The 24,049-nt window shown below is 33.9% G+C and overlaps 1 protein-coding gene across 4 annotated transcripts in view; it reads right to left on the bottom strand.

Moving 5' to 3' along the window:
- Window positions 1–4,559: 4,559 nt before the first annotated feature.
- Window positions 4,560–24,049, bottom strand: part of CAMSAP2 (calmodulin regulated spectrin associated protein family member 2) — a 147,900-nt gene continuing 128,410 nt past the window's right edge. For 2 of the 4 annotated variants that reach the window (XM_077157353.1, XM_077157355.1), the window contains 9 exons: window positions 20,540–20,622; window positions 20,171–20,240; window positions 17,622–19,824; window positions 14,347–14,483; window positions 13,484–13,704; window positions 12,515–12,614; window positions 11,102–11,217; window positions 8,216–8,334; window positions 4,560–7,583 (listed from right to left, as the gene is read on the bottom strand). In XM_077157353.1, coding sequence (XP_077013468.1) covers window positions 7,278–7,583; window positions 8,216–8,334; window positions 11,102–11,217; window positions 12,515–12,614; window positions 13,484–13,704; window positions 14,347–14,483; window positions 17,622–19,824; window positions 20,171–20,240; window positions 20,540–20,622 — 3,355 coding nt within the window. In that variant the 3' untranslated portion in view covers window positions 4,560–7,277. The remainder of the gene's footprint in view (window positions 7,584–8,215; window positions 8,335–11,101; window positions 11,218–12,514; window positions 12,615–13,483; window positions 13,705–14,346; window positions 14,484–17,621; window positions 19,825–20,170; window positions 20,241–20,539; window positions 20,623–24,049) is intronic. The other 2 variants (XM_077157354.1, XM_077157356.1) reach the window with 1 other exon arrangement.

Raw genomic sequence — 24,049 nt, 5'->3', positions numbered from 1 at the left:
TTGGCAATAATAAGTTTTCTTTTTGTTGTTAAGTTGAAGTATTTCTTTATATATTCTGGATATTAAACCTTTATTGGAGATGCATTTCCAAATATTTTCTCCCAGTGTGTTTGCTGTCATTTTACTTTGATGACAAAATCCTTTGAGGCACAAGTTTTAAATTTTGGTGGGTTCCCATTTGTCTTGTTTTTCTTATATTGTTTGTGCTTTAGGTGTAAAGTCTAGGTAATCATTACCTAACACAGGGCCCTTAAGATGCTTCCCTACATTTTTTTCTAGGAGTTTTATAGTTCTGGCTCTTAAGTCTAGGACTTTGACCCATTTTGAGCTTATTTTTTGTATGAGGTGTGAGTTCGGGGTCTTCCTTCATTTTTTTACTAATGGATATTCAGTTTTTCTAGCACCATTTGTTGAAGATATTATTATTTCCCAATTGAATGCTCTTGTTTCTTTGTCCAATATCACTTGGCCATAAATGTGAAGGTTGGTTTCTGGGCTCTCAGTTCAGTTCCACAAGGACACAGTCTGTCCTTGTGCCAGCACCGTGCTGCCATGTTGTTTTGATTATGTGCCTTGGGGGTAATAAGTTTTAAGATCGGGAAATGTGAGTACTCCAATTTCATTCATTTTTGTTTTTAAATTGTTATTCTAGTAACATATATACAACCCCAAATTTCTCCTTTTAACCAGATTCACAGTCCAGCCATTTGGACCCATGAATGTGGGAAAAACTTACAGTCAGTTTTAATAACAATCTAGTACATGAACTTGCTTGACATGCAAGAAACCCCTGTTAACAACAGAATTTTTCTTGTTTGCCCTTTACTTCTGGTTCACACCTCTATCATAGCAGTGTCTTAATAGCTTCTAAAGGTCTAACTTCATCCCCTTTGAGGCAGAGTCCCTTGATAGACGAAACCCTCTCTGTGCCCTAATGAACGCTGAATAAATTTAATCATGTTATCAGAACTTGTTCATTTTTTCCACTTTTGTGATTTCTCCTGGATTTGTGAAATCTAGATATTCAAGAATATGGGAGCGTGTCAGTCTGATTGTAGCTGATGTGGTTGTGTTGATGAGGGTATTAGTCAAGAGAACAAAATCCACTTTAACTACAAGTTCTCAGTTTTTCCATCAATAGTGAAGACATTACTAATTAGCGCATATGGGCTTTTAAGTACCTTTTTCCCATAACATCTGTGATGCAATGGAAAAGTTTGCATCCTGTGGCACAGTGAAGAAGACTTAAAATTAGAAGACAGATTTTGTGTTCTGCCACTTAATAGCTTTGTGTTCCTGGGACAGTCACTAACATTTTCTTTTCTTTTTTTAATTAGAATACTCTCTTACACACACACAGTTTTCACTGTTATTAACACTTTGTATTAGTGTAGTACTTTTATTACAACTGGTGAAAAATGTTATTATAATTCAATATTAACTGTAGTCCCTAGTTTATATTAAGGTCACTGTGTTGTGCAGTCCAATCATTAACCTCTTAAAGCCTCATCACCCTCTTCTGTGAACTGGAGATATTAATGTTCACCTCTTCACAGGTGGTGATAAAAGTATATAAAAAAAAGACCTTTCAAATTGTGACGTAGTATTTCAGTGGATGGTTTCTGTATGTTTGGGGGTTGAGAGCCACATTTCTTTGGGGCAAGGAATCACTGCTACTGATTGTCATTGTAAATTAGAGGAGCAGTAACTACCCCTGTCATCCTGTGTCCTTCAGCCCTGTTCTTTGGTGCCACTACCAAAAGACACTACTGAAGGAAGCACAGACTCAGCCACCTAAAATAGATTAAGAAAAAAATATACTAGTAGCTTAGGTATCACGGTGGCTTTGCTTAACATGTAAAATAAATAAAAATCCTAATGGGTCTTAAAATTTTTTTTTGCTAAAAAAAAAAAGTAACTGTTAAAAACTGAAAAAGATCAGGTTCCAGTTAGAGATGTGACTGAAACTGATCTGGTTAAAACTAAGGTAAATCAAAATACAAGGTAACACAATTATGTGATGATATTGTGAGCTATTGATTGTTCACCATGTATGGACTGTATGTGTGTGAAGATTTGTCAATAAAAATTTTTTTAAAAACAGAGGCCTAGGCCACTTCCATTTTGGAGACTCTAGTTGTATTAAAAAAATGAGTAAAATAAAAAATAATTCTCAAAATGTTATATATTTTAAGACTATTAAACCCATTACTACTGTTTTAATGCAAAAGAGGCAAAGTATTATAATTGTTCTCCTTACGAAAGAATTATAGTACTTGTTTTATAGAGTGAATCATAGTTTACTACAGGTTATAAGATCTTGAAATGGTACAGAAGTTGAAAATTTTATGATGGACATATTGCAATCTTGTCAAGGCAGCTCTGTGCCTTGATCATCATTTGGATATAGCATCAAATATTAAATATGAGACCCTTTTGAAAAATGAGGCCTGCCTTCAATCCCTGTCACAGGCCCTGTAAGTTACTAACAAGTGCTTACTGAACACAAGATCTTATGGGAAAACACTGGCAGACAAAACCTGAGGATTAAACATTGACTACCAAATGACCAAAGGATACCAAATCAGCAAAATATTAGCAAGGGCAAAAAAGTGAAGACTAAAACCCTCTTAAAATGGTTTGGACCCATAGATGAATTTGGTTAAAAGGAGAAACTTTAAATCACATATGTTACTTGAATAAATATTAAAAAGATAAACAGGACTGTATAATGCATGAACCCTATTGTTGAAAATGGACAATAGTTAATGGTACAAGTATAAGAATTTCTTTCATGAATTATAACAAATGTATGACACCGATACCAAGTGTTAATAATAGGGTAGCATATGGGGAAGAAATATACCTAGTATAAACGATGGATGATAGTTAAAAGAACTATTTCAATATTCTTTCATCATTGTAACAAAGGTAACTACTGTTTTTAAAAAAAGTACAATTATAAGAAAGTGCTGTCATCAACTGTAACAAATGTTGCACACCAAAGCAAGGTATTGATGATGGAATGTGTATGGGTATCTTGTATTTTATGCATACTTGTTTTCTAAACTCACAACTTCTCTAATAAAAATGTTTTTTAAATACAAGGTAAAAAAAAAAACAAACTGATTTGCTTTTATCCTTTAAATGGGAAGTACAAGAAAACATGTTTTTTTTTGTTTTTTTTTTTACTTTCCTGGCATAAATATAAGCCACCATGAATGTAGTCATAACACTACAGTGAGATTAATCACCTGCACGAAACTCATTCTTGTGTAAGCATCTGGACTGGGAATATGAAGATGCTAGGAAACCTGTACGCCCACATATGCAAAAGGCAAATGACTGAAAGTACATTATAGATCTCTTTATTTGAAAAGCAGCTCTGACATACTGATCGGTGCACATCCCTGCCCCCCCCCCCCATCAAGTTATCTAAAATGATTTCATTTGCCTTTTTGTTAAAAAACAGACTGGCATTTAAAGAGCTACAGATTGTTGTTTAAGCATATATATACTTCTGAGGGATTTCACACTCATTTTATAGATATGTTTTTCCAATTCCTGATTCTTAGATCTTAGCATTTCAGCTAAGTTTCCTTTACTGGGTGTTATTCTATATGATTTCTTGGCATAGACAGGTTACAAAATAAAGACATTTGTTCTTATTCATCATAGAATATTTTTCTCTGTCTGAGTTAAAAACTATCTAGTAGAGCGGGCCATGGTGGCTCACCAGGCAAGAATGCTCGCCTGCCATGCCAGAGGACCTAGGTTCGATTCCCGGTGCCTGCCCATGTAAATAAATAAATAAAAAAGCTAGTAGCTGGCTCAGGGAGCACACTCTTAAAACTGCCTGTGCACTATGGTACCATGGTCTGTGTATATTTCTCGAAAACTGCCTGGGTCTTATGGGTCTTATTTTTTTTAATTACTGAAGATAAAAATACTGGAAAATATTGTGAAGGTAAAGCTTTGTTCTGAATCTTGAGCATCCTTTTAGGATCCCAGGGTTGAGAACCACTAGAGAATCACACCAATGCCCAGCAGTATTTCTTCAGACATACAGTTATGCATGAAGGTTTTTTTTTTTGATGTTTTGTATGAAAATTTTTTCTCTTAATGGCTTTGGTTTGAATGAAGAGAATCAGCAAAATCAAAGTGAAACTTATCGCATCACAATCAAGAACTGGCTTCCCCCTGATACTGTAGCAGAGCAGTGGATTCACCAGTCATTCAAGTTCAAAGATAAAGCATTATTTCTGGAACAATTTAATTATTAATTCATCAAAAGATAATTAATTAAGATTAATGTAAGAGAGCATAAATATTTATATATCATACTATATAGATTGAGCTAAACATAGAAAGTAACAGCTTTTTTAACATTCCTAAAAGTCAGTATTTAAACAATGTCCAATATAAAACTTGCTTCTTATAAATATGAATATTCAGAGTGCTAAACAATGGCTAAGAGTTAGGAAAAGCATATGATGGTTCTCTCGAGTTCAGATTTTACAAGAGAAATATAACTTATTTATGCGACAGAAAAGCAATCATTTGGTGCCATGCTTTTATTCAAATGATAGGGGAAAAACTACACAGTACCAGGAAATAGCAAATATGACAGTATTTTACAGCACAGCATCTTTAAAAAGAAAATAAAACAGTAATAAGTAATGCTTTTGAGTGGACAGGTCAGCACACTATACACTGTATATTGTTCAACAGTGCCGATGAAACATAATTAAATCGCGGAATTTGGCTTTAAACAGCCAAATAAAAACTGTAACAATCATTCTAAAACAAAAATTAAAAGCTAAGAGGAATTAAAAAGTTTCCAAAGTTGTGTCAAATAGCAGAATTTTGAGAGTCTGCACTGGTAATCATGGTGTTTGGCAAATTTGAGTAATTATCATCATAATAATTTGACCTCCAATGATGAAAGCACCAGTGTGTTTCATTCAGGAAGATTGATGAAAATCCCCAGACTTTATTAAATGGCATAATTTTTAATACATAATTATAATGAAAGCTGCACCACAATAAATCAGCAGACTTAACTATATCCATATTTCCTCTGCATTTATAAAGTAAAATCTTACACTGAGAGCAATGCACTTCATGGCAATATTCACATTCTACCTTTAGACATTGTAACGTAATTCAACTGTTGGACTCACATAAATTTAAGAAAAAATGATGGTTCTGTTTCATTTTAAACAGTTTCTGTCTTACATCCAATTTTTCTTTATTTAATGGCCAAGTAATATCACAAAGAATGCTGCTTTAATAAGGGAAATTTAATCACTGAAAAAACAAACTTAACAGTGTAAAATATTATTGAGTCTCCTTTTGACTACTGTTCACCGTATTTTGAGTAGATTTGTTATTTTTAAATAGCCTTAATCTAAACATGTATTTGACAGCCATTTCCTTCTAAATGTGATAAACTGTTGTCATAAAGGTAAAATGTTCAATTGCCCATTTTTAATATTCATATATTATATACATAATATGTATACACTTAAAATATAAGAGTTACATATCCCAGTCTCTTACATGCAAACAGTAGATCACAAATAGTTTTGAGCTACACATGAGATCTTGCACAGGTATTGGGAAAAAATCTGTAAAATTTTTTTTTACAGTTTTAACAAATATACATAAATATAAGAACATAAATTACAATAAAATATTGACAGCATTTGAGAAAATGTTGATAGCCCAGATGCACTGATGCCTAAAGGCCTTATAATAATAGAAAAGTAAAGTTCAGGGACATCTCATTCCTATTCATTTTTAAAATAAGTAAATACATCATGTGAGACATTAGTTGTCTCTCTAAATAACTCAATTAGAGAAATGTATATATTTTAGATTCTACTTCCCATGATTGAAAACAAACTACGCATCTCATTTATGGTACAATACTGTCTCTTCCCCCTAAGTTTACACAGTTGTCACAACACTGAAACATAACAAGTCACATAATCATTCAAGTCTTTTCCTGAGAATGAAGTTTTCCCCCAACTAACCCTCTGGTATATATCATTAAAGGAATAAAGATCATGTAGAGGAGATTTCAAGTGTATACTTAATCTAAGCTGTTTAACTTGAAAAGGAGTAAAAAGAAAAAAAAAAACTCAATATAAGTAAAATAATGTAAAGATATTTCTTAAAATTAAAATGTAGCCCTTTGTACATGTTTAAAATTCTAAATATCATTTTATATGTTATTAATATAATATGAAGATCTCTTGAGAACTTATGGCAGGAAGTCTTATACCGTCAGATTGAAAGACTACTCTCAAAGTGTCATTCACATCTGCCAGTTTATAAAGTGACTTACTTTAAAAGAGATAGAAAGTCTTTTGTTTTTTTCTTTAAAGAACAATCTAAATTATTCTGAGTTGGCCAGAAGTGGTGGGAAAACAGCAACTTCTTATAACATGTTCTTAGTTAAAACTCACGTGACTTAGGGCCATGGTGGCTCAGCAGGCAAGAATGCTTGCCTGCCATGCCAGAGGACCCAGGTGCCTGCCCATGTAAAAAAAAAAACTCACGTGGCTTAAAGGGAACGTACTAGCAGCTCTTTACATCGCCTCCTCATATTTAATAGAGATATGTTAATACTAGAGTAAATAATAAATACAGAATTGTAAATACTTGGCAGAATGATTTCTGCAAAAGTTTTAACACCATTAAAATATGACATGTAAAAATAAACACTAGTGTTTCTCTTAGCATGATAAGAAAGGTGCAAGTTTCCTCTGAAGGTGTATTTCCTCCTCTCATGATCTCCACATGAAACAAAACAAAAAGGTATCTTAGAATAAACCCCTAGGAGAGGAAAAAATAGCAAAATAAACCATTTAAAGACAAGCATGTACATTAAAATGTTAAAAAAAAACAAGAAGCAACAAATAAAACATAATTTATAATCTTTAGCCATATTTCAACCATAAGTCCAACTAGTGTAGATGAAAATTCAGTGCTTCAACGTAACTGCCGTCAAGGAGGCAAACCGGCTGATACATACAAATCTCCACTTGTGAATCAAAACCTTTCCTTCATCAGTTGGACTTATCACCTAAAGAGAGAATCTTCTGCACTCCAAAATACTGTAGTTTACATTCCAGTTGTTCATGACAACAGAGCTTAAAGTCCAGTTTTAATTAATAAAATCTTGTTGGCAATTAGAAAGATTTTCTATAGGCAGGAAAGATGAAGTGCAAATTTATCACGAATGTTCTGAAGCAAATATTTCCCAACTCCTATGCCTTAGTGGGTAAAAGTTTTTTGGGTGTTACTGGTCTCTTGGTTTGCCATAAATGGCTATGTATGGTAATTGCATCAACACTGGCAGATAAAGTTTTAGCAGGTATGTGGCTAAACTGTTTCCTGTCAGAGTTATATTTGTAAAGTCCCTCAATCATTTTTTTAGTGATCGATTTAGGGCCTATCCCAGTCAGTTTATTGATTTCTTCAGTTTCTGGGCAGTAAGTATACAAAGACCTGAACTGGCAGCCTGAATCCCGGAACAAGATTAAGAAGTTGTTGGCATCTGACTTCTCCATTTCCTTTAGAATAAAAAATAACAACAGCAATGAAAATCCTCAAACATTTAGCTGAATGAAGTTTATATAATTGTAATTCTTAGTCAAATTTTTTAAGACATTTAGTTTAAAATATAAATTCTTAATAGCCAGAATAAGATACATATTACAAAAGCAAAGCAAGCTTTAATTAAAAATATATGCAAACATTTTATCATTGAGGTTCTATTGGCTCTGTGTAGACATCAAATTCCGTAGGAAACTTTTAAAGATATAAAGTATCTGCTCGGTCTTGATCTTAGCCAAAATGTCTCTACCATTAACAATCAGGTACCGATGATCTCCTTTGCTGAAGTAGCTTCATTTTAAGAGGAAAGTTATGTTATCTACATTTATGAAACATGACTGGGTTTGGGCAAGAAAAAATTTATATTTTATTTTATCATCTAAGTCTATTATTCCTAATCCTTAAATTTAGTCTTTCAGAACCCAATTTGAAAGTGAAATGATATAATTATAAAACTAAAATGTATTGTTACACATCTTTTAGATGCTTTTTGAAATTCTAAGAAGTCTGTATTTCCCTTGAATTGATAGAGAAGACTCATACAGTTTTAGTATGTTGTCAGATTTAATTTTCATGCAAACATACTTACCTCTAGTATTTTTTTCTTCTGACCTTCATTTACCTTTCCAGCCAAACAGCAATGAGCTAAAGCATTCTGTATTATGTGTTTGTTGGATTTTGCACTGGGTTCTTTATAGAGCTTTGGTCCTGTGGTAAAGATTTAACAATAACAAAAATAACATTCCTAAGTCAAAAATATTACTATATTTAAATGATAAATATTCACTATTTTAAATGATACTAAATAACTATGTAATTATTCCTACACTGATGAAACACTGAAATAGAAACCCAAATTCTGTGCTTAAAGCCTCTCTGACTGGCTGTTTTCCAAAAAAAACAGTTATTTATCCACACAGGGAAATCTTGAGGATGTTTCAGTGGCCTTCTGAAGCTTTTTGCTTGTGACAGCAGTTCTGGAAATCAGATATTGCTACAATTACTACTGCCTGTTTAGTATTTTTTCTCAAGTCCAATAAGGTTACTGGTGACCTTAAAGTAGAGTGGGTCCAGTATTAATTTAAGCTATTAAAATGATAAGAGAAAGGCTTATCTTTTTCTTCTTCCCCACCTCTAGTTTTTTGTTTGTTGGTTTATCATTTATCAGTGGTACCCCTTAGTCAGTGAAAGCATTGAAGCACTTTTTGCCATTTTCCTGGAACATTCCTACTCATGAAGAGTAGACCATATCTCCATCCTACTTCATATTTATTAAACTCTGTCCTGGAATGCAAGAACTGTGCCTTGCCCTCAGTACTGTGCTGGTAAACTGTTTTATTTGTCTTTTTTAGGGGGTGGGGTGGAAATGAGGGGCAGATTTGCCGCATTCACCATTTTCTACGGTGTAAATACTCCACCCATGGCTGATTTCAAGCCACAGCGACAGATTGAAAAATTTAACAGCTGGTTTGAAAGCCAGTAAGAGCTGGCTCTAGCATACCTCTGCAATTCTGTAACTCCATTATTCAGAACAGTGCCTGGAACATATGGGGTCCACAAATAATTGTTTAGAAACTAAAGTAATTAGGAGCTGAGGGAATAAAATGGAAATGTTGTATAATTTCAGGCCTTAAAAGGCGTTGGACTGGCTCTAGGAGGGAGAATTAAAAGCCACAGAGAGAGGGCAGCCAACAGTGGCTCAGTGACAGAATTCTCACCTGCCATGCTGGAGACCCAGGTTTGATTCCTGGAGACTGCCCATGTAAAAAAAAAAAGCCATCGAGAGAAGTACATGTGTAAAATCTCTAGCAAGTTCTAACCTCTTGTTTCATTAAGAAATGTGGATAAGGCCTCAATTTGAACAGGGTCGTATTCATAACACACATCCTCTCTAACTTAAGCAAATAAGTATTTATTGATTAAAATAAGAAAGATTAATATGAGAAAGACAGAGAAATAAAGTAAGTTACATCACCAGGCGGGAATTCACCAAGACCCAAAGAAGAACGCTGGGGAATCCCCGAGACAGCATTTTAGGGTCTGCCTGGAAAAGTCCTAAGCGGGGCATCCTCCTCTTGGATGAAAATCCAAAGTTTTGGGGTTTTGTACGGGGTTTATATAGTATAACCTTAGCTATGGTCCAACTGATTTACATGACCAAAGTGTTTCTCATGAGACTGGCTAGATCCCAAGAGAAACTTCCTTGAACAAAAATATTTTTATGAAAGTACATTCCTGTCTCAGAGGGTAGCCAGCCCTCCAGTCAGATCTGCACATTTTACTGAGAACACAATGGTCACTAGATGCTTGCTGGTACCTTGTGATACAGGCAATTGCACATGTGTGGGCTAAGCTGGTTTCTGTGGTTAGAGTAACAATCATGCAAAGGGTCAAGCTGTTCTTCTAGGAAAACAACTTTGTTTTCAGTTCTGCCTGGCAGTAAGTCTCAAAGCAGGGCAATTTCTTCTATATGTGTGTGTGTGTGTGTGTGTGTGTGTGTGTACATTTCACTGAGCCCTAGGATCTGATCTTGTTTTGGATACACATTATTATTTTTCTTAGAAATTGTGTCAAGGATGTATTTCTCCATACATTAATAATCATTGGATTAGACAAAGTAGCCCTGAGCAGTCAGTAAATAACATCTTATGATCAGATTCCAAGGTGTTACAAGCTAATGGTCAACATTAGCTGAGCAGAGCAAACTCCACAAAACTCAGTTTCCCTCTTTTATATTTCACCTCTATAGCCCTATTTTATAGTGACCCACTTCTGCTGGATTAAAGGTAGACAGAAGCAATTTCTTCTCTCCTCTGCTCTTCCCACACATGCTCTCCTGTGCCTCTTCATTTTACCTCTCAACAGGCTCACATCTCTTCTCATTTTCTCTCCTATTTCATTTCTTTAGTAGGTCCTTAACTACATTTTTTTTTTGTCAATTTCCTTTTATTTCAAAAATGTCTCCCCACACAGAGGCTAGAGGACCTGTCAGGGATATATGAAGCTTAATATTATCCTAGATCCAATGTATTTTTCTTATCTTTTAAAGCCTCTTAATATTTACTGAAGATGCACAATTCTAAATGCCTGAAATCCCAATGTTAGGGATAGGACTTTGTAAATTCTAGCCTTTTCTCAGTACTCAAGACCTATATATTGCAGATAGAACCTCTCCAAAACCTTCTTTAGAACCAACTACAATTCAAAAATGATAAGCATTTTAAAGTCAGAAGCAGAACGTAAGGTGTTTAAGTGGCATCACTTATTTTTATATAGAAACCTATTTCAGTTCATTTGGGGCAAATCACACTTCCTTAAGTGGAAGTATGTCCCTGAAACTAACTTACCTGTAAATGACTCCTGTATTCATTGTTTTTGGTCAGGTTCCTGTGTATATGTGAGCTAATGAAACATTCTTTAGTATAGCCTATTTATCTATTCTCAACTGTTATCCTAAAATTATACTGACACCAACCTGTATATTCTGTTCCAGAAGCCACTGAAGATGTTGTTGATGCATTTTCCCAGTCTTTTTCTCCATTTCGACTGCCACAGCGACTTGGAGATAAGAAGCCTTCTACAGACTCTGATCTAAATAGTTAATAGAATATTTTTTATGTTTCAAGAGAGAGTATTTAGGGGCCAGAAGGGCATATATATCAACCAAAATCAACTTAAAAGCTTAAAAATAAAATAAAAAGATAGTAACAGTTTTATCTGTCTTATTCACAGCTATGCACCAAGTGCCTAGAATAGTGCCTATGGCATAGTAGCACTCCATAAATATTTGTTGATGAAGAATAAATGTTTTTCCGTATGAAAATGGACAGTTAATGGAGTAGGATGGTCATACAAAGATTAGAACTCAAAGTTGATGCCTACCACTGGAAACATTTTCTTTCATCTGGATATTATAATATAATGACTTACAAGATAAACTGACTTTCAGCTTCTAATCTACATACTAAGAAAAGAGTACAAAAGAGATCTTTCCTAATCATAGACTAAGTACTTTAGAATTATTCTAATGGGGAGAATAATGTTATATTCAATGGAGAATAAGCTAGAGAGGCTAGCTCTATATAGATGATGTACATCTTCACAGGCTGAGATTTTATCACAATCATATTAGCAATTACTGATGAACAAATACTGTTAATATTTCATAACTTTTAAAAAAGTATCAAGTGGGAGAAAGGTCAAAGGTGATGGTGGAGTTATACAGAGAAGGTAGGGTTTAACAATTGAGTATGAGTACTGAATTATTATATTGATATTTCTTTTAGTCTCCAGTACCTTAGAGCAGCTAGAAGTAAAAACCTAAAATTGTGGAATGGTAACCCATACCAAACTGAAATGTGTTCTACAACTAATTGTTGCGATGTACTTTGAAATTTATTGCTTTCTTTATATATGTAATTTTTCACAAAAAAGAGGAGGAGTATAACAGAAAAGATAGGATTTAACAAATGAATATGAATGCTGAATCATTATGTTGGTATTTCTTTTGGTCTCCAGTGTCTTGGAGCAGCTAAAAGAAAAAACAAAAAACCATGGAACTATAACCCACATCAAACTTCAAAATCTGTTCTATAATTACTTGTTAAAGTGAACTTGGAAATTCATTGCTTTTTTGTATACATGTTATATTTAACAATAAAAAAAAGTATCTTATTAATGTTAGTAATTCTAAAATTCCAAAATATAAAAACACTGAAAGATGAATAAACCCTGCTAGTCTTCCTCTTTATATAATTTCTTTTAACAGAAACTTAAACACTCCTAGTCAGTGAAATTTATAAAAATTTACAATTACAATCCAATCACTATAAAATATAAAACGTAGCATATTTCTTTTCCATGAAAAATGTTTATGTTATGGGTTTACCTTGGTGTCCTCTTGCCTGAATGTACACTCTCATTATCGCCTGTGTTCAGTGATGCCAAAGAAAGGCTAGAGACTGAAAAAACACGATAAATTCGTGACCCTGAATAAAAACAAAATTAGAAATTTAAAAGAGCAACCAGCAAAGAGTCTGTTCATTATATAACACCAGCATATGAAAACTGAGCTTCTATAGTTTTCCTGTTTTCTTTATTAATGTAAACACATGATATGTTTGCATGCATATATGCATAATTTATTTAAAATTAGCAAGAAATCTATTTTTAAGAAACAAGGATAAAATTAAATTGCTGTTAGGATTTATTATAGAAGGAAAGGGCTAATATGAGACATAACACTGTGACCCTACTGGAAAAAAAAATTTTAAGGAAATTTTTTTAAAATTACAATATTAACAAAAAAGAATAAAATATGTTTGCAATATCTAATTTCATTCAGTCCAGTACTGGGTATCAAAAAGGTTCACTGACTAGAAAAAACAGAGTTCGCTTTAATTAGTCAATATTATATGCTGAATTAAAAAAACATATTCTCTAATCTGCAGAAATTATAAATTTGGAATTCTGACCTACTCTATCTTAAAGGAGGGACTCATGAACTTTTGGTTTAATATTCCTTATTCCACTGACGTGTTTCTTGTACACAAAGTGTACCCTTAAATTTACAAGAGTATGAGGGGTAGTTAATAATTCAAAGAGATTATATGTCAGGGCAGAGTTCCTCAATAGGTTAGTATTTAAGTTGGATATTTAGTATTCACATTTGTTCTACTGAATATATGCATGCACACATAATACAACTAAGTCATAATCTTCATTTGCTCATTTTCCAAACGAGGAGCATGCATATTCTCAAATTGTAAATCCAATTTAGCATATCAAAGCACAAAGTTAGTGTGACATACCAAGCTGGTGTTTTTATGAACAGACTCTTTATAATAAGCTGTGTTACCTGGAGGACCTTTTATTGGTGTTTTGGGGGATTCAATATGATCTCTATGAATAGATTTTGGGCGCTGTTTTTTTTGTTTTGCTACTTGAGGACGGGGTTTAATTACTGTGTCCATATCTTCCATTAGTTTCAATTGTTTTCGCCTCATATATTCTTGCCTAATAAATTCTCTGCGTGCTCTCTCATCTTCTTTTTTCTGACGTTCTTCCTCAGTTTTACGCCTAAGAAATCAAACAAATTTCTTATTCTGCATACCAAAGACAAAACAATAGTCAAAGGAAAGAATATATATTTGATGTGAGAAAGGAGAATTATTATACTCCAGCACCTTGGAAAAAAAAGATTCATCTAAAACAGAAATAATGGAGGTTATTTTTGAGATAATTTTATTGAGAAAATTTGTTATTTGAAAAAGAAAATACATAACCAAATAAGGTTATTTTAAATTAATATTTTTGAAGAATTTTACTTTGAAGTACCTCAAACTTAGGGTAGAAATATACAATATACAAATAAATTATTTAGACTCTATACATACTATATACTATAGAGTATATACAATATATATAGCATATATCTATATGGTGTGTATATATAGTATATATACTATATTGTATAGAAATACATAATATACAAATAAACAGGTTAGAAAATACAATATACAAAAAATAGGTAATACCTTGGGAAAATAAATTTGCTTCTAAAAAAGCACCAAAATCAACATTAATTCATTCTCCTATACGTCTGAGAAAAATCTGTTACTAAACATATCAATGAGAAATTGTCTTCTTGCAACACAAACCCAAATTTTCAAAATATGACCATTACAGCTCAGATTTAGAACTGGCACAGTAATTTGTTACCTTGTCTCTTCTTTCTTATGCTCCATTTCTGCCTCCAGCTGTTGTTTCCGAAGCTGAGTCTCTTTTTCCCTTCTTAATCGTTTTTCCAACAAAGCTGCCCGTTTCATTGCCATATCATTTTCTGCTTTCTGATCATCCTAAGAACCAATTTAATTGAAAAAAATGAAATATTTTATATACCAATATTCTCAATTTTCAATTGTTAGGGTCACATTTAGTGGCGACTTTTATAATTGAAAATCTAAACTATATATTCAATCTCATTACTCCAACCTCACCAAATATGGATGGACATGTTCCATATTAAGAAAGAACTTGAAGTGATTACAGTTTTATCATGTGTCATGGTCAGGTTCATGTATCAACTTGGTCAGGTGGTGGTGCATGGTCGCCTGGTTGGGCAAGCGCTGGCCTGTCTGTTGCTATGAGGACATTTCATGGACTTAAATTATGATTATGTTGGCTGTATCCACAGCTGATTGTGTTTGTAATCAGCTAAGGGCAGAGTCTTTGCAATGACTGACACTTAATCTAATCATCAGAAGGCTTTTAAGGAGGATTCAGAAGAGACAGTCACTCTTCCTGCTTCAGCTGGTGAGCCACTCCTATGGAGTTCATCTAGACCCTTCATCAGAGTTGCCAGCTTCGCAGCCTGCACCGTGGATTTTGGACGCTTCCATTCCCACGGTTGTCCAGCCAGCCATTCCTGACAGTTCGTTGCAGACCTTCACTGGAGTTGCCAGCTTTCGGCCTGATCTACAGACCTTGGACTCTACATTCCCACAGGTGTCTGAGACACTTTTATAAATTCTATGTCTGTGGATATCTTCTGCTGGTTCTGTTTCTCTAGAGAACCCTAGCTAATACATCACGTGACAGAGACCACTTCAACTTATTTAATTGCACTATTTCAAAACCTAAGAAATTTAGAAAGAACAATCATAAAAAGATAAAGTAAAGAATTTTTTTGAACACTAATAAATAACTTTGAGTTTCCCCCAGTTTTAAGAGTTGCATTTAAAATAAATAAAACTCAGGTAAAAGCACCAAAAAATTAGCCACCAAAAATTATATTACATAAATGAAATTACTGTTGAATGATTTTTTAAAGTTGAGATTCTGACAGCTTGTATGATGAGTTCTGAACTATTGTGAAAGTTTCTCCTCTGAAGAGAAGATGAGTATAATTATAATCCTCATCTAAAATTCTTTCAGTCTGAAAGCTAGTTCATAAACTGTAACACTTGGGCATGCCTCAGTTTCTACTGAATCTTTATGGGCAGCCCTAGTTCTTAGAGGGTTTCCAAAATCCTTCAGAATTCAGGAAAATAACCAGCTGTAGAAGTCGTTGTCTTTAATGAGTACTTTTAATGATTAATTCCACAGATACTTCTCCTGGTGTCAAATCCCACCAGGAAGAGGTACAAATAAGGTGTTTTGTTTCAGAAACCAGAGATTAAATCTGAAAGGAGAAACTCAGAAGATACCATTCAACCAGTCAAGCCAAACACTCATATATCTAACGAGTATACTTTGCAATTTGCCAGGCACTTTATGCTCTGAGGATAAAAAGACGCAGTACCTCTAGGAGCTCAGAGTCTAAGGGAGAGAACAAATCATAAAGAAATAGTTGAAAAATTTGGGTCACAGGTACTACAGTACGAGTGTGTTTAGAATATAATAAAGATACATAGAAGGAAGTATTTAATCTCTACTAAAGAATTAAGAAAGGCTGCGGCATAAAGAAGCTGTAGGGGAGAGGCTGGCCAATAGATTTGGGTTAGTCTATGGAAGACCCTGAATTCTGTGCTAAGGGGTTTACATTTTATTCAACAAGACTTGTAAAATGGAAGAGACTCTATTGAAGCTATACTCTTGGAACAATTACCTCTTGTAAGCAGTAATAAGGAAAGAATGGTGTGATTAGAGGTATTCCAGGTGAGAAATTTCAGGCACAGTCCAAGGGATTGAATACTGGGACAGTGAAGGTAGGAATGGAAATGAAGATACAGATGTACTGACTGTTTTACACTAAAAGTTGACACTTTTTCCCCCCTTCTATCTTCCTTTCTCTGCAAGGAACAGAGGTAACAAGGTTCTCTAACAGAAGACAGAAAACTTTAATATCTCAGTGTTACAGTTACATAAAAAATAACTGGTAGTTTTAGAAGATTAAGAGATAAAACATTAAGTAAGAGCCCAAAGCATCCTGAGATCAACTTTAAAATAAGTTACAAAATGCCAACATTAAATGATCAAAAGTAAAACCAGGAATTTTAATTTTTTCAGTATTTTTGGGTTACTTTTTCCCAGTAGGATTTATGTGTACTTCAATTTTAAATTTTAAATGATCAATTGCTGCTGTTGTGGGTTGTCCTTTCTATCTATACTTCAAATTATGGAGTTGTACAGGATCAGAGATGATCCACTTAGCCCCTTAATTAAAAAATTAAATATGAATAAAACACACATATATGCTTCTGATTACAGGAAAACATTATTCCCTATAGGTAATTTGGAAAATATGGAAAAAAATAAAGTTGAAAAAATGGATGATACTCTAGGAGAAAAGATTTAAAAAGTCATTTTAAATCTTTTCTAATATCTATGATAAATCTCAAGATCTTCACCATCAAGAGGTGATGTTCAATTTTTGTGTTAGTTGGCCACAGTATTGTTTAAATGCATATTATATCCAATACCTGTATTGAAATTAAGGGTCATGTGCTAGTCCTTTATCCAATACTTTTAAATACTTCACTTCAATGACAACTGATCAAACTATGTATGCCTTTTAAAAATGTTTTGATTTGTCAAGATCCTGTCTGGTCAGTTTTTAAGAGACAAAACATGTAAAGAAGGATGCTCAAGATAAAAAAAAGACACTGAACTGTACATACATAGAGTGCTAAGTTATGAGCTTTTGACAAATTGGCAATGGAATCATTCTTTCAAGAGATGTGACTAGCCTTAATTTTTAAAAGACTTCTGTGAAAGTGAGAAAAAGCAGAGGAGCAAAAATGGACAGTATTCTAAACATGTACAATAACTCTGACAATAAGGATTTATTACAGCTCCAAACCCAAGTTAGAAGATTGTTCTAGAAATCAGTTAGCTCAATGTTACTACAGTCCACCACGGTGTATTTTAGAATGGAAGATTTGTCGAAATTGCTACTAAAGAAGCAAACACAACTCAGAAAAGAAACAAAAACAAAAGCAACAACCAAAAAATCATCTAGTGAAGATGCACAAAACTATGCAGATTAGTGTTACCTTAAAAAAGAATCCACAGCATACTTTCTGGTCATCGTCATACTGTTCTTTATCACTTTCTCCATCATATTTTTCAACAGCTACATCGGCCTTTTCAGGGGGTTTCAAATCTGAGAGGGAAACTTCAATTAGATTAACATTTTTAGGAGCTGTAGGTGGGAAAATGGGTTTAGGAGGTGGTTCTGTGGGTTGATTCAGTATGTCTTCATTTGGTGTTAAACATACAGTCTCTGTGATGGGCTGTGACAGAACTTCTGAAACTGTTGACTCAAAAGGTTTGATCTCCTTTTCTTCTGAGTTATGTATGTGCTGTTCCAAAGTCCCTTTGGATTCCAATTCCTCTTTTTTAATTTCCTCCCTAGGTTTAGGTTCCTTTACCTGAGGTTCTCCATCATCTCCAAAACATACAAATGACCTGGTCTGAATAGGAACCTGACTTGGTGAAAACCTCCTTAACCGAGGAAGACTATCTACAGACCGAGGGGGTGTCAATGTTCTATTCAAAGGTGTTATTTTTAATTCATTTGGCCTGGGAGTCCTTTGATTTTTAACAGCAAATGATGTACTTTTCCTGTTAGATGACTGTGGAGATGGATGGGTAGGACGAGGGGAGTCAGAAGAGAATGGTGCAATGGTTGATGACAGGCCTGTCTGCCTAGAAGATTTAAAGTCTCGAATCTGTTTCTGTGGAGAGGGCTGTGGAGGTGAAATCACCCAAGATTGTTGTTCTCTCATCTGCATTAACATCTCCTGCTGAAGGGACAAGCGCTGCATTTCTTGTTGTAGAAAATGCAGAGACGAATTTAACTTTTCAATGGATTTTGTATATTCTAAAATTTCTCCTTCATTTAAAGTTTCTTCTGAGGGGCTTGCCAGGTTCCACTGCTTCTCAGGATCAATAGGTGTGGTTGGGGACTTTGGCCATTTGGCTTGAGGGTTCTCCACGCTTTCTTTTATATCTGCCAGGGACTTGCTCCTCTGTCCATCAGCTTTTTGTGATTCCTTTTCTCTTGCTCGGTCAGTGTATACTTTTTCATCTTCTGCACCAGCTGCTTCCTCTCGAAGTGGGGAAATCCCATCCCCTTTCTTTTTCACTACAGTGAGGAATGCTGTCCTTCCCATTTTCTGCCTCTGTTTAGTAAAAGCAGCTTCCATTTTCTTCTTCTGGGCTTCTATGGCACGCCGTTTTTCTTCTAGTTTCATCCTAAGATGCACCATTTCAGAAGCCAACAGCTGACTAGTGTCCCGTCCTTGTGGAAGGCCTGTTTCCTCTGGAATCTGTGCCCAAGCAACTACATGAGGAATATTAAGTTCAGAACCCTCTGGTGTAGTTTTCTGAGAACTGCTTCCACTACTTTTTCCATCAGTATGATTCAGTTTCCTAAATTTCTGTTCAGCAAAGCTGGTCATTTTAACTCCAGAACTAGAAGAAGCACTGCTGCCTGGTTGAGACTTGGTACTTATAGTACTTGGACAAGGACTGAGAGCTTCTCTGGGGTTGCTCATTCGCATATCATAATCTTGAAGAAATTTAGATGCATCATCCATGTCAGAGTCCAAGCTCACAGTATAATCTCTCAAAGAAGAATCTTCATCCATAGTTTCAGGAATATCTTCTGAAGGGACATGAATTCCAGTGTCTACTTCAGTATTGTCAGTTATGGGACTCAAGGCACCTTTTGTGTCAGTTATATCATCAGGACTAGACTGATTTAGCTTGATGTTTGAATTTAGGATACTCAATTCCTGGCTATGAAGAAAAAAACCATTTGCAATTTGGTCTGGCTGAGGTGTATGGGGAGATTTTTCAGTATCATGAATTATTTGTAATGCTTCTTCTATGCTTGGTGTCTCTATCTGGTTGCCAAACTCATCCAGAAGCATTCTATTTTGCAAAGCTCCATTTGGAAGCTTGTAATGAATATTTTCATTAGAGTTTAGATCATTTGTATTAGGGGGCAAGTAAGATTTGAGGTCACTGTGAGAGTCTATATTAAGTTCTTCTTCAATGCTTTCTGCTTCCTCTTCTCCATTTACTGGCTTGAAGGACAAATTTTTCCTTATGTGTTTAGATGCACGATTATTGTTCAGGGTAAGTCCTTCATTACTAATGGAACGAATAATTCCTCTGTTTGGAGTAGACCTCTGTACACTATTTTCTTTATCAAAAGAAATATCAAATGAAACTCCATGCACTGAGGATCTAAAAAAAACAGGAAAGAAAAAATCCTTAAATAAATGCAGAAAAGAAAATTTTTAAAAACCATTTAATGACAATTATTTGAAATTGTATTTCCTTTCTTTCCCCATTTCTAATCATATAGTCCTAAGGCATTTGTAAGTCAGGGCTATATAGCTAGCTTTTAAATTTAGCCCGTTTGAGCTCACAATTATCATCCCCCTATGTAGTCCTTTTCAAATTTAGGCACTAACTTAAAAGTCTAGATTTAGCAAATTGGTTATCAACAAAAGAGATACAGAGAGAGAGAGAAAGAAATAACATAAACATTTTTTGATAAGGTGAATGTACTTAAAATAATACTCTTTACCTTTTCTCTTTGGGCCATGTCCCTATGAAGCCATCAACATAAGACATAGATGAAGACCTTCTAATTCCTCCTTCAAATGAAAAATAAATGTCACTGAAATTTTTGAAACATTTTTAACTTACAGAAATTTAACAGACTTTACATCAATTTGAGTATTCACTGACAGCACTAAAATAAAAATAGGTAGGAAGGATTAAGGATCGTTTTATTAAGAAAAACAAGCATTGAAAAACAGACCAACTTTTTAGTACATAACAGCCACTTTTCAGAAAAAAAGACTGAATATTTTTGCTGATATATATGTATTCTGTCGTTTCCCAATTAATCTATTTAAAATGGTATTTTCCTAGACTTTTTCAAATACAATACCTGTGACTGAAGAATGAGCTTGGGCACATGACTGTCTAGAAGGCAAATGATGATGTGACTGTGTAAATGTAGCTCCTTCCCCACTGCAATGTAAAATAAATTAAAAATTTTAAAATATATTTTAGCCCTTGAGTATAGATTTTATATAGAATAGTTGAAGTCATAAACCAGACTATCACCTCTGATTCGCCATCTTAAATAAAATAGAGTAAGGAAGCATAATATATTGTTTAAACAAATAACGACTGAGATTATGTGTATCTATACATATTTTATGTCTTTTTGCCAAAGAGCTTAAGTACTGTCATATACATCACAATGTCTTTATGAGATAACATCTGACATATTATTTTCATTTTACAAACAGAAAAACAGAAATAAAAAGTTAAAACTCATCAATTTGAAATATTTTGATCTAATCTAAATCTCTAAAAAATACAGGTATAATAAGTCCTTGTACAAGAGAATAATGGCCTTCAAGGGCCTCCCTGTTCACAGAACTGTGTATTTGTACATCTCTAAGAGTTATATCAAGATTAATATAGCCAGCTGCAACAGACCTCAATCCTACAAAGATAATGAAGCTTTCAGTTGCTTCTTTTTATTTATTTCTACCCTATTCCAATTAATGCAGGGAATTAATTGTCTACTTCTCAAATTACAGTGATATTTGGCCTGAATCAAGATATCCTCTTTTTATTTTTCTCTTTTTAAGTTGTAAGTCTGCCTACTTCCTGCCATGATCAAGTGAGGAAATTAAGGCTACCTCCCCCACCTCCACCTCCACCCCACCCACTTGAGAATAAAACGGGGAATAGGTAGTAGAGACTTCTCTAGTTCCTTCAAACAACATTATCTTTTGGGCTAATGTAAACTGATAAGAAAAACAAGTAAACAAAAGAATTCAAATGTAAATAGTAATGCTATATTCTTACTATTTAATGAAAGCATAATTAATGAGCTTCTCCAAAACAACAATATCTGAAGAACATATATAACCTTGCTCTGTCTAAAGTAAATGCTTATCTGAGGAAGTTAAGGCTTAAATTGTACAGAGTTTCTATTTGGGATGATGAAAAATTTTGGTAATGGATGATGGTGATATTGGTGATGAGAGTGATGTAACAACATTGTGAACATAATTAACAGCACCAAATTATATACATAAATGTAGTTAAAAGGGGAAAATGTAGGTTGTATATGTCACTAGAACAGAAATTAAAAAACAAAAACAAAGACCAAAAAACCCCAGAACATAGCACTGTACAAACAGGGAACCCTAATGTAAACCATAGACTATAACTGATTGTATAATTATAGTAATATTCTTTTATTGGTTGTAACAAATGTACCACACTAATACAAGGCTAGTTAATAGAGTATACAGGAACTCTGCATTTTCTGCATGATTTTTCTGTAAACCTAGAAATTCTCTAAAAGAAAACCAAATTTTTATCTGCTTCTGTGAAACTTTTCCCTCATCATATTTCCCCTCAGCTTTGTTTGTAATCTTGTTAGAGCTATCAGATAATACTTACACTATTCCCCAGTCATATTTATTTGTATGATCCCTCCTTCAGAAACCATTTCCACAGTTTCCACTCTCTCCTAGATATGGCAGGAGGGTAACCATTCATAAAAGCAAATTATTAAAAATTTGTTCACTTTTTTTCTTTCCCACATAATGGTTAAAGTGTTGTAACTACCTATTAATTGCTTCACTTGTATATTTACATAGAGGATTTGATTTGGTGCAACTCTTATGAATATTATTGGCTGGTATCCAAATGTGTGCAGTAACACTGCTGGAAATATCTTTTGCTTTGCCTCCTTTCTTTGTATTTTCTTTCTTGTAAGATCATTATTTAGATATCAGTGACATTTGAAGATATGACTGAATTATTCTCAGGAAGAACTGAAATTCTTGAATCCTTTCTTGCAAAATCCTTCCCTTGGAATTCTACAGTGAGAGCACAGGGGAGAATTACAGAAAAAAGAAAGTTACTAGGAGCCTAGAATGACAGAAAGACTCTTCAAGGCAAAGAGTTTAGACAGCCATCTTGGTTAGAAAAGCTTTTCTGCTAGGAAGAGCAGGGAAAGGTAACCAGTCAGATGTCTGGGAGACACACGAGATGGCAATGCGAATCATCCGTGGGGCCTACATCTAGACATTTCCCAGTATCAGAATTGTAGAAGATTGTCTACTCAGATTTCTAGAAATAACTATGGAATAACTTACTCTTCAGGTAGCTGTTCCAGAGATTTAGCAGATTAAACACTGTAAGAGTGATGACCTAGAATTCTTGAGTGTTTTCTAAATTTCAAAGAAGGAAATGTCTCTATGTAACCCAGAAAAGCTCTGAGGAAATAATATGTAGAAAAAAGTAGCCCAAGGAAAAAAGATAGAGAAGCTGCTAGATCAACAATATTCTAATCTAATCTCTTTTTAGTAAATCTCAAGGACAGTTATAGAAGAGAAAACTTAATGGAGATAGTAAGAAAAATCAAAGTACTAAATCACAGGTTAACGGAAGGAAAATGCTTTCTTAATTTGTAGGAAATGCTTTAGACACATCAGAAAGTTCACAAAGGTAAGAAACCCTACAAAGATAGTAAGAACATTATAAGGATTTTGTCAAGGATTTGGCTTTACATTCTATAGCATCCACTTGAGAGAGAAACTTCTAAAATGTGAAGAATGAGTGATGGCTTCAGGACAAGTTCATATTTTTATCACAAGAATCCATACAGAGTGTACTTTGAATTTCTTACCTATCATTTTAGATTGTATGTTAATGGATCTACTTCAATTTCTAAAAATCCATAAAATACATCAATTTTAAGTCCAAATTCAGTAAATTTTAGATTCTAAAATATACACGAAGAGCTGCTTATAAGATCTGCTGAAAACATTTTTAAACAAACTAATATCCTTATCACATACTTGAGTCAGAAGTCAGCATTATCTTGATATTAAATGATAGGACATTTTTTTACGAGCTTTCAATTCAGGTCCTCATATTAAGAATTAAAGCACTAAAATAAAGATACAATATTATAATAAATATTCTACTAGGATCTCTCAAGATGTACAGAAACCAGCCCACAAACCAGTAGGAGAAACTGCCCCAAGATTTAAAAAAATTTTTAAATCCAAATAGAATTTTAAAAATGTTCCCTGAGCCCTAAGACTTATTATCCTTTAGGCAGCTCTCAATCAAAAACAAGTTATACAGCCTAAGTTTGGTTTTAGGTTGGTTATTTATACCTTAGAATATATTCTCCCTGTTTTCACTGTAGTTCATAAATATTTATGAAACACTCATTTCAGCATAAATTTTCGTTACCTTTTAAGTTAAAACAGGCCTTCATATATTAAGTTAATTAAAACCTATTTAGTTCAAAATCCAACAGAAATTTTTAAAACACTATTATTTAATGCAATAAAATTTTATTTTGGTTTCATTAGTGAATAGAATGGAAACAGTGAAAATGAAGTACACTCTACAA

This window comes from Tamandua tetradactyla, chromosome 4 (assembly GCF_023851605.1).
Source record: "Tamandua tetradactyla isolate mTamTet1 chromosome 4, mTamTet1.pri, whole genome shotgun sequence".
Taxonomy (NCBI): domain Eukaryota; kingdom Metazoa; phylum Chordata; class Mammalia; order Pilosa; family Myrmecophagidae; genus Tamandua; species Tamandua tetradactyla.
This window is presented reverse-complemented; position numbering and strand designations above follow the sequence as displayed.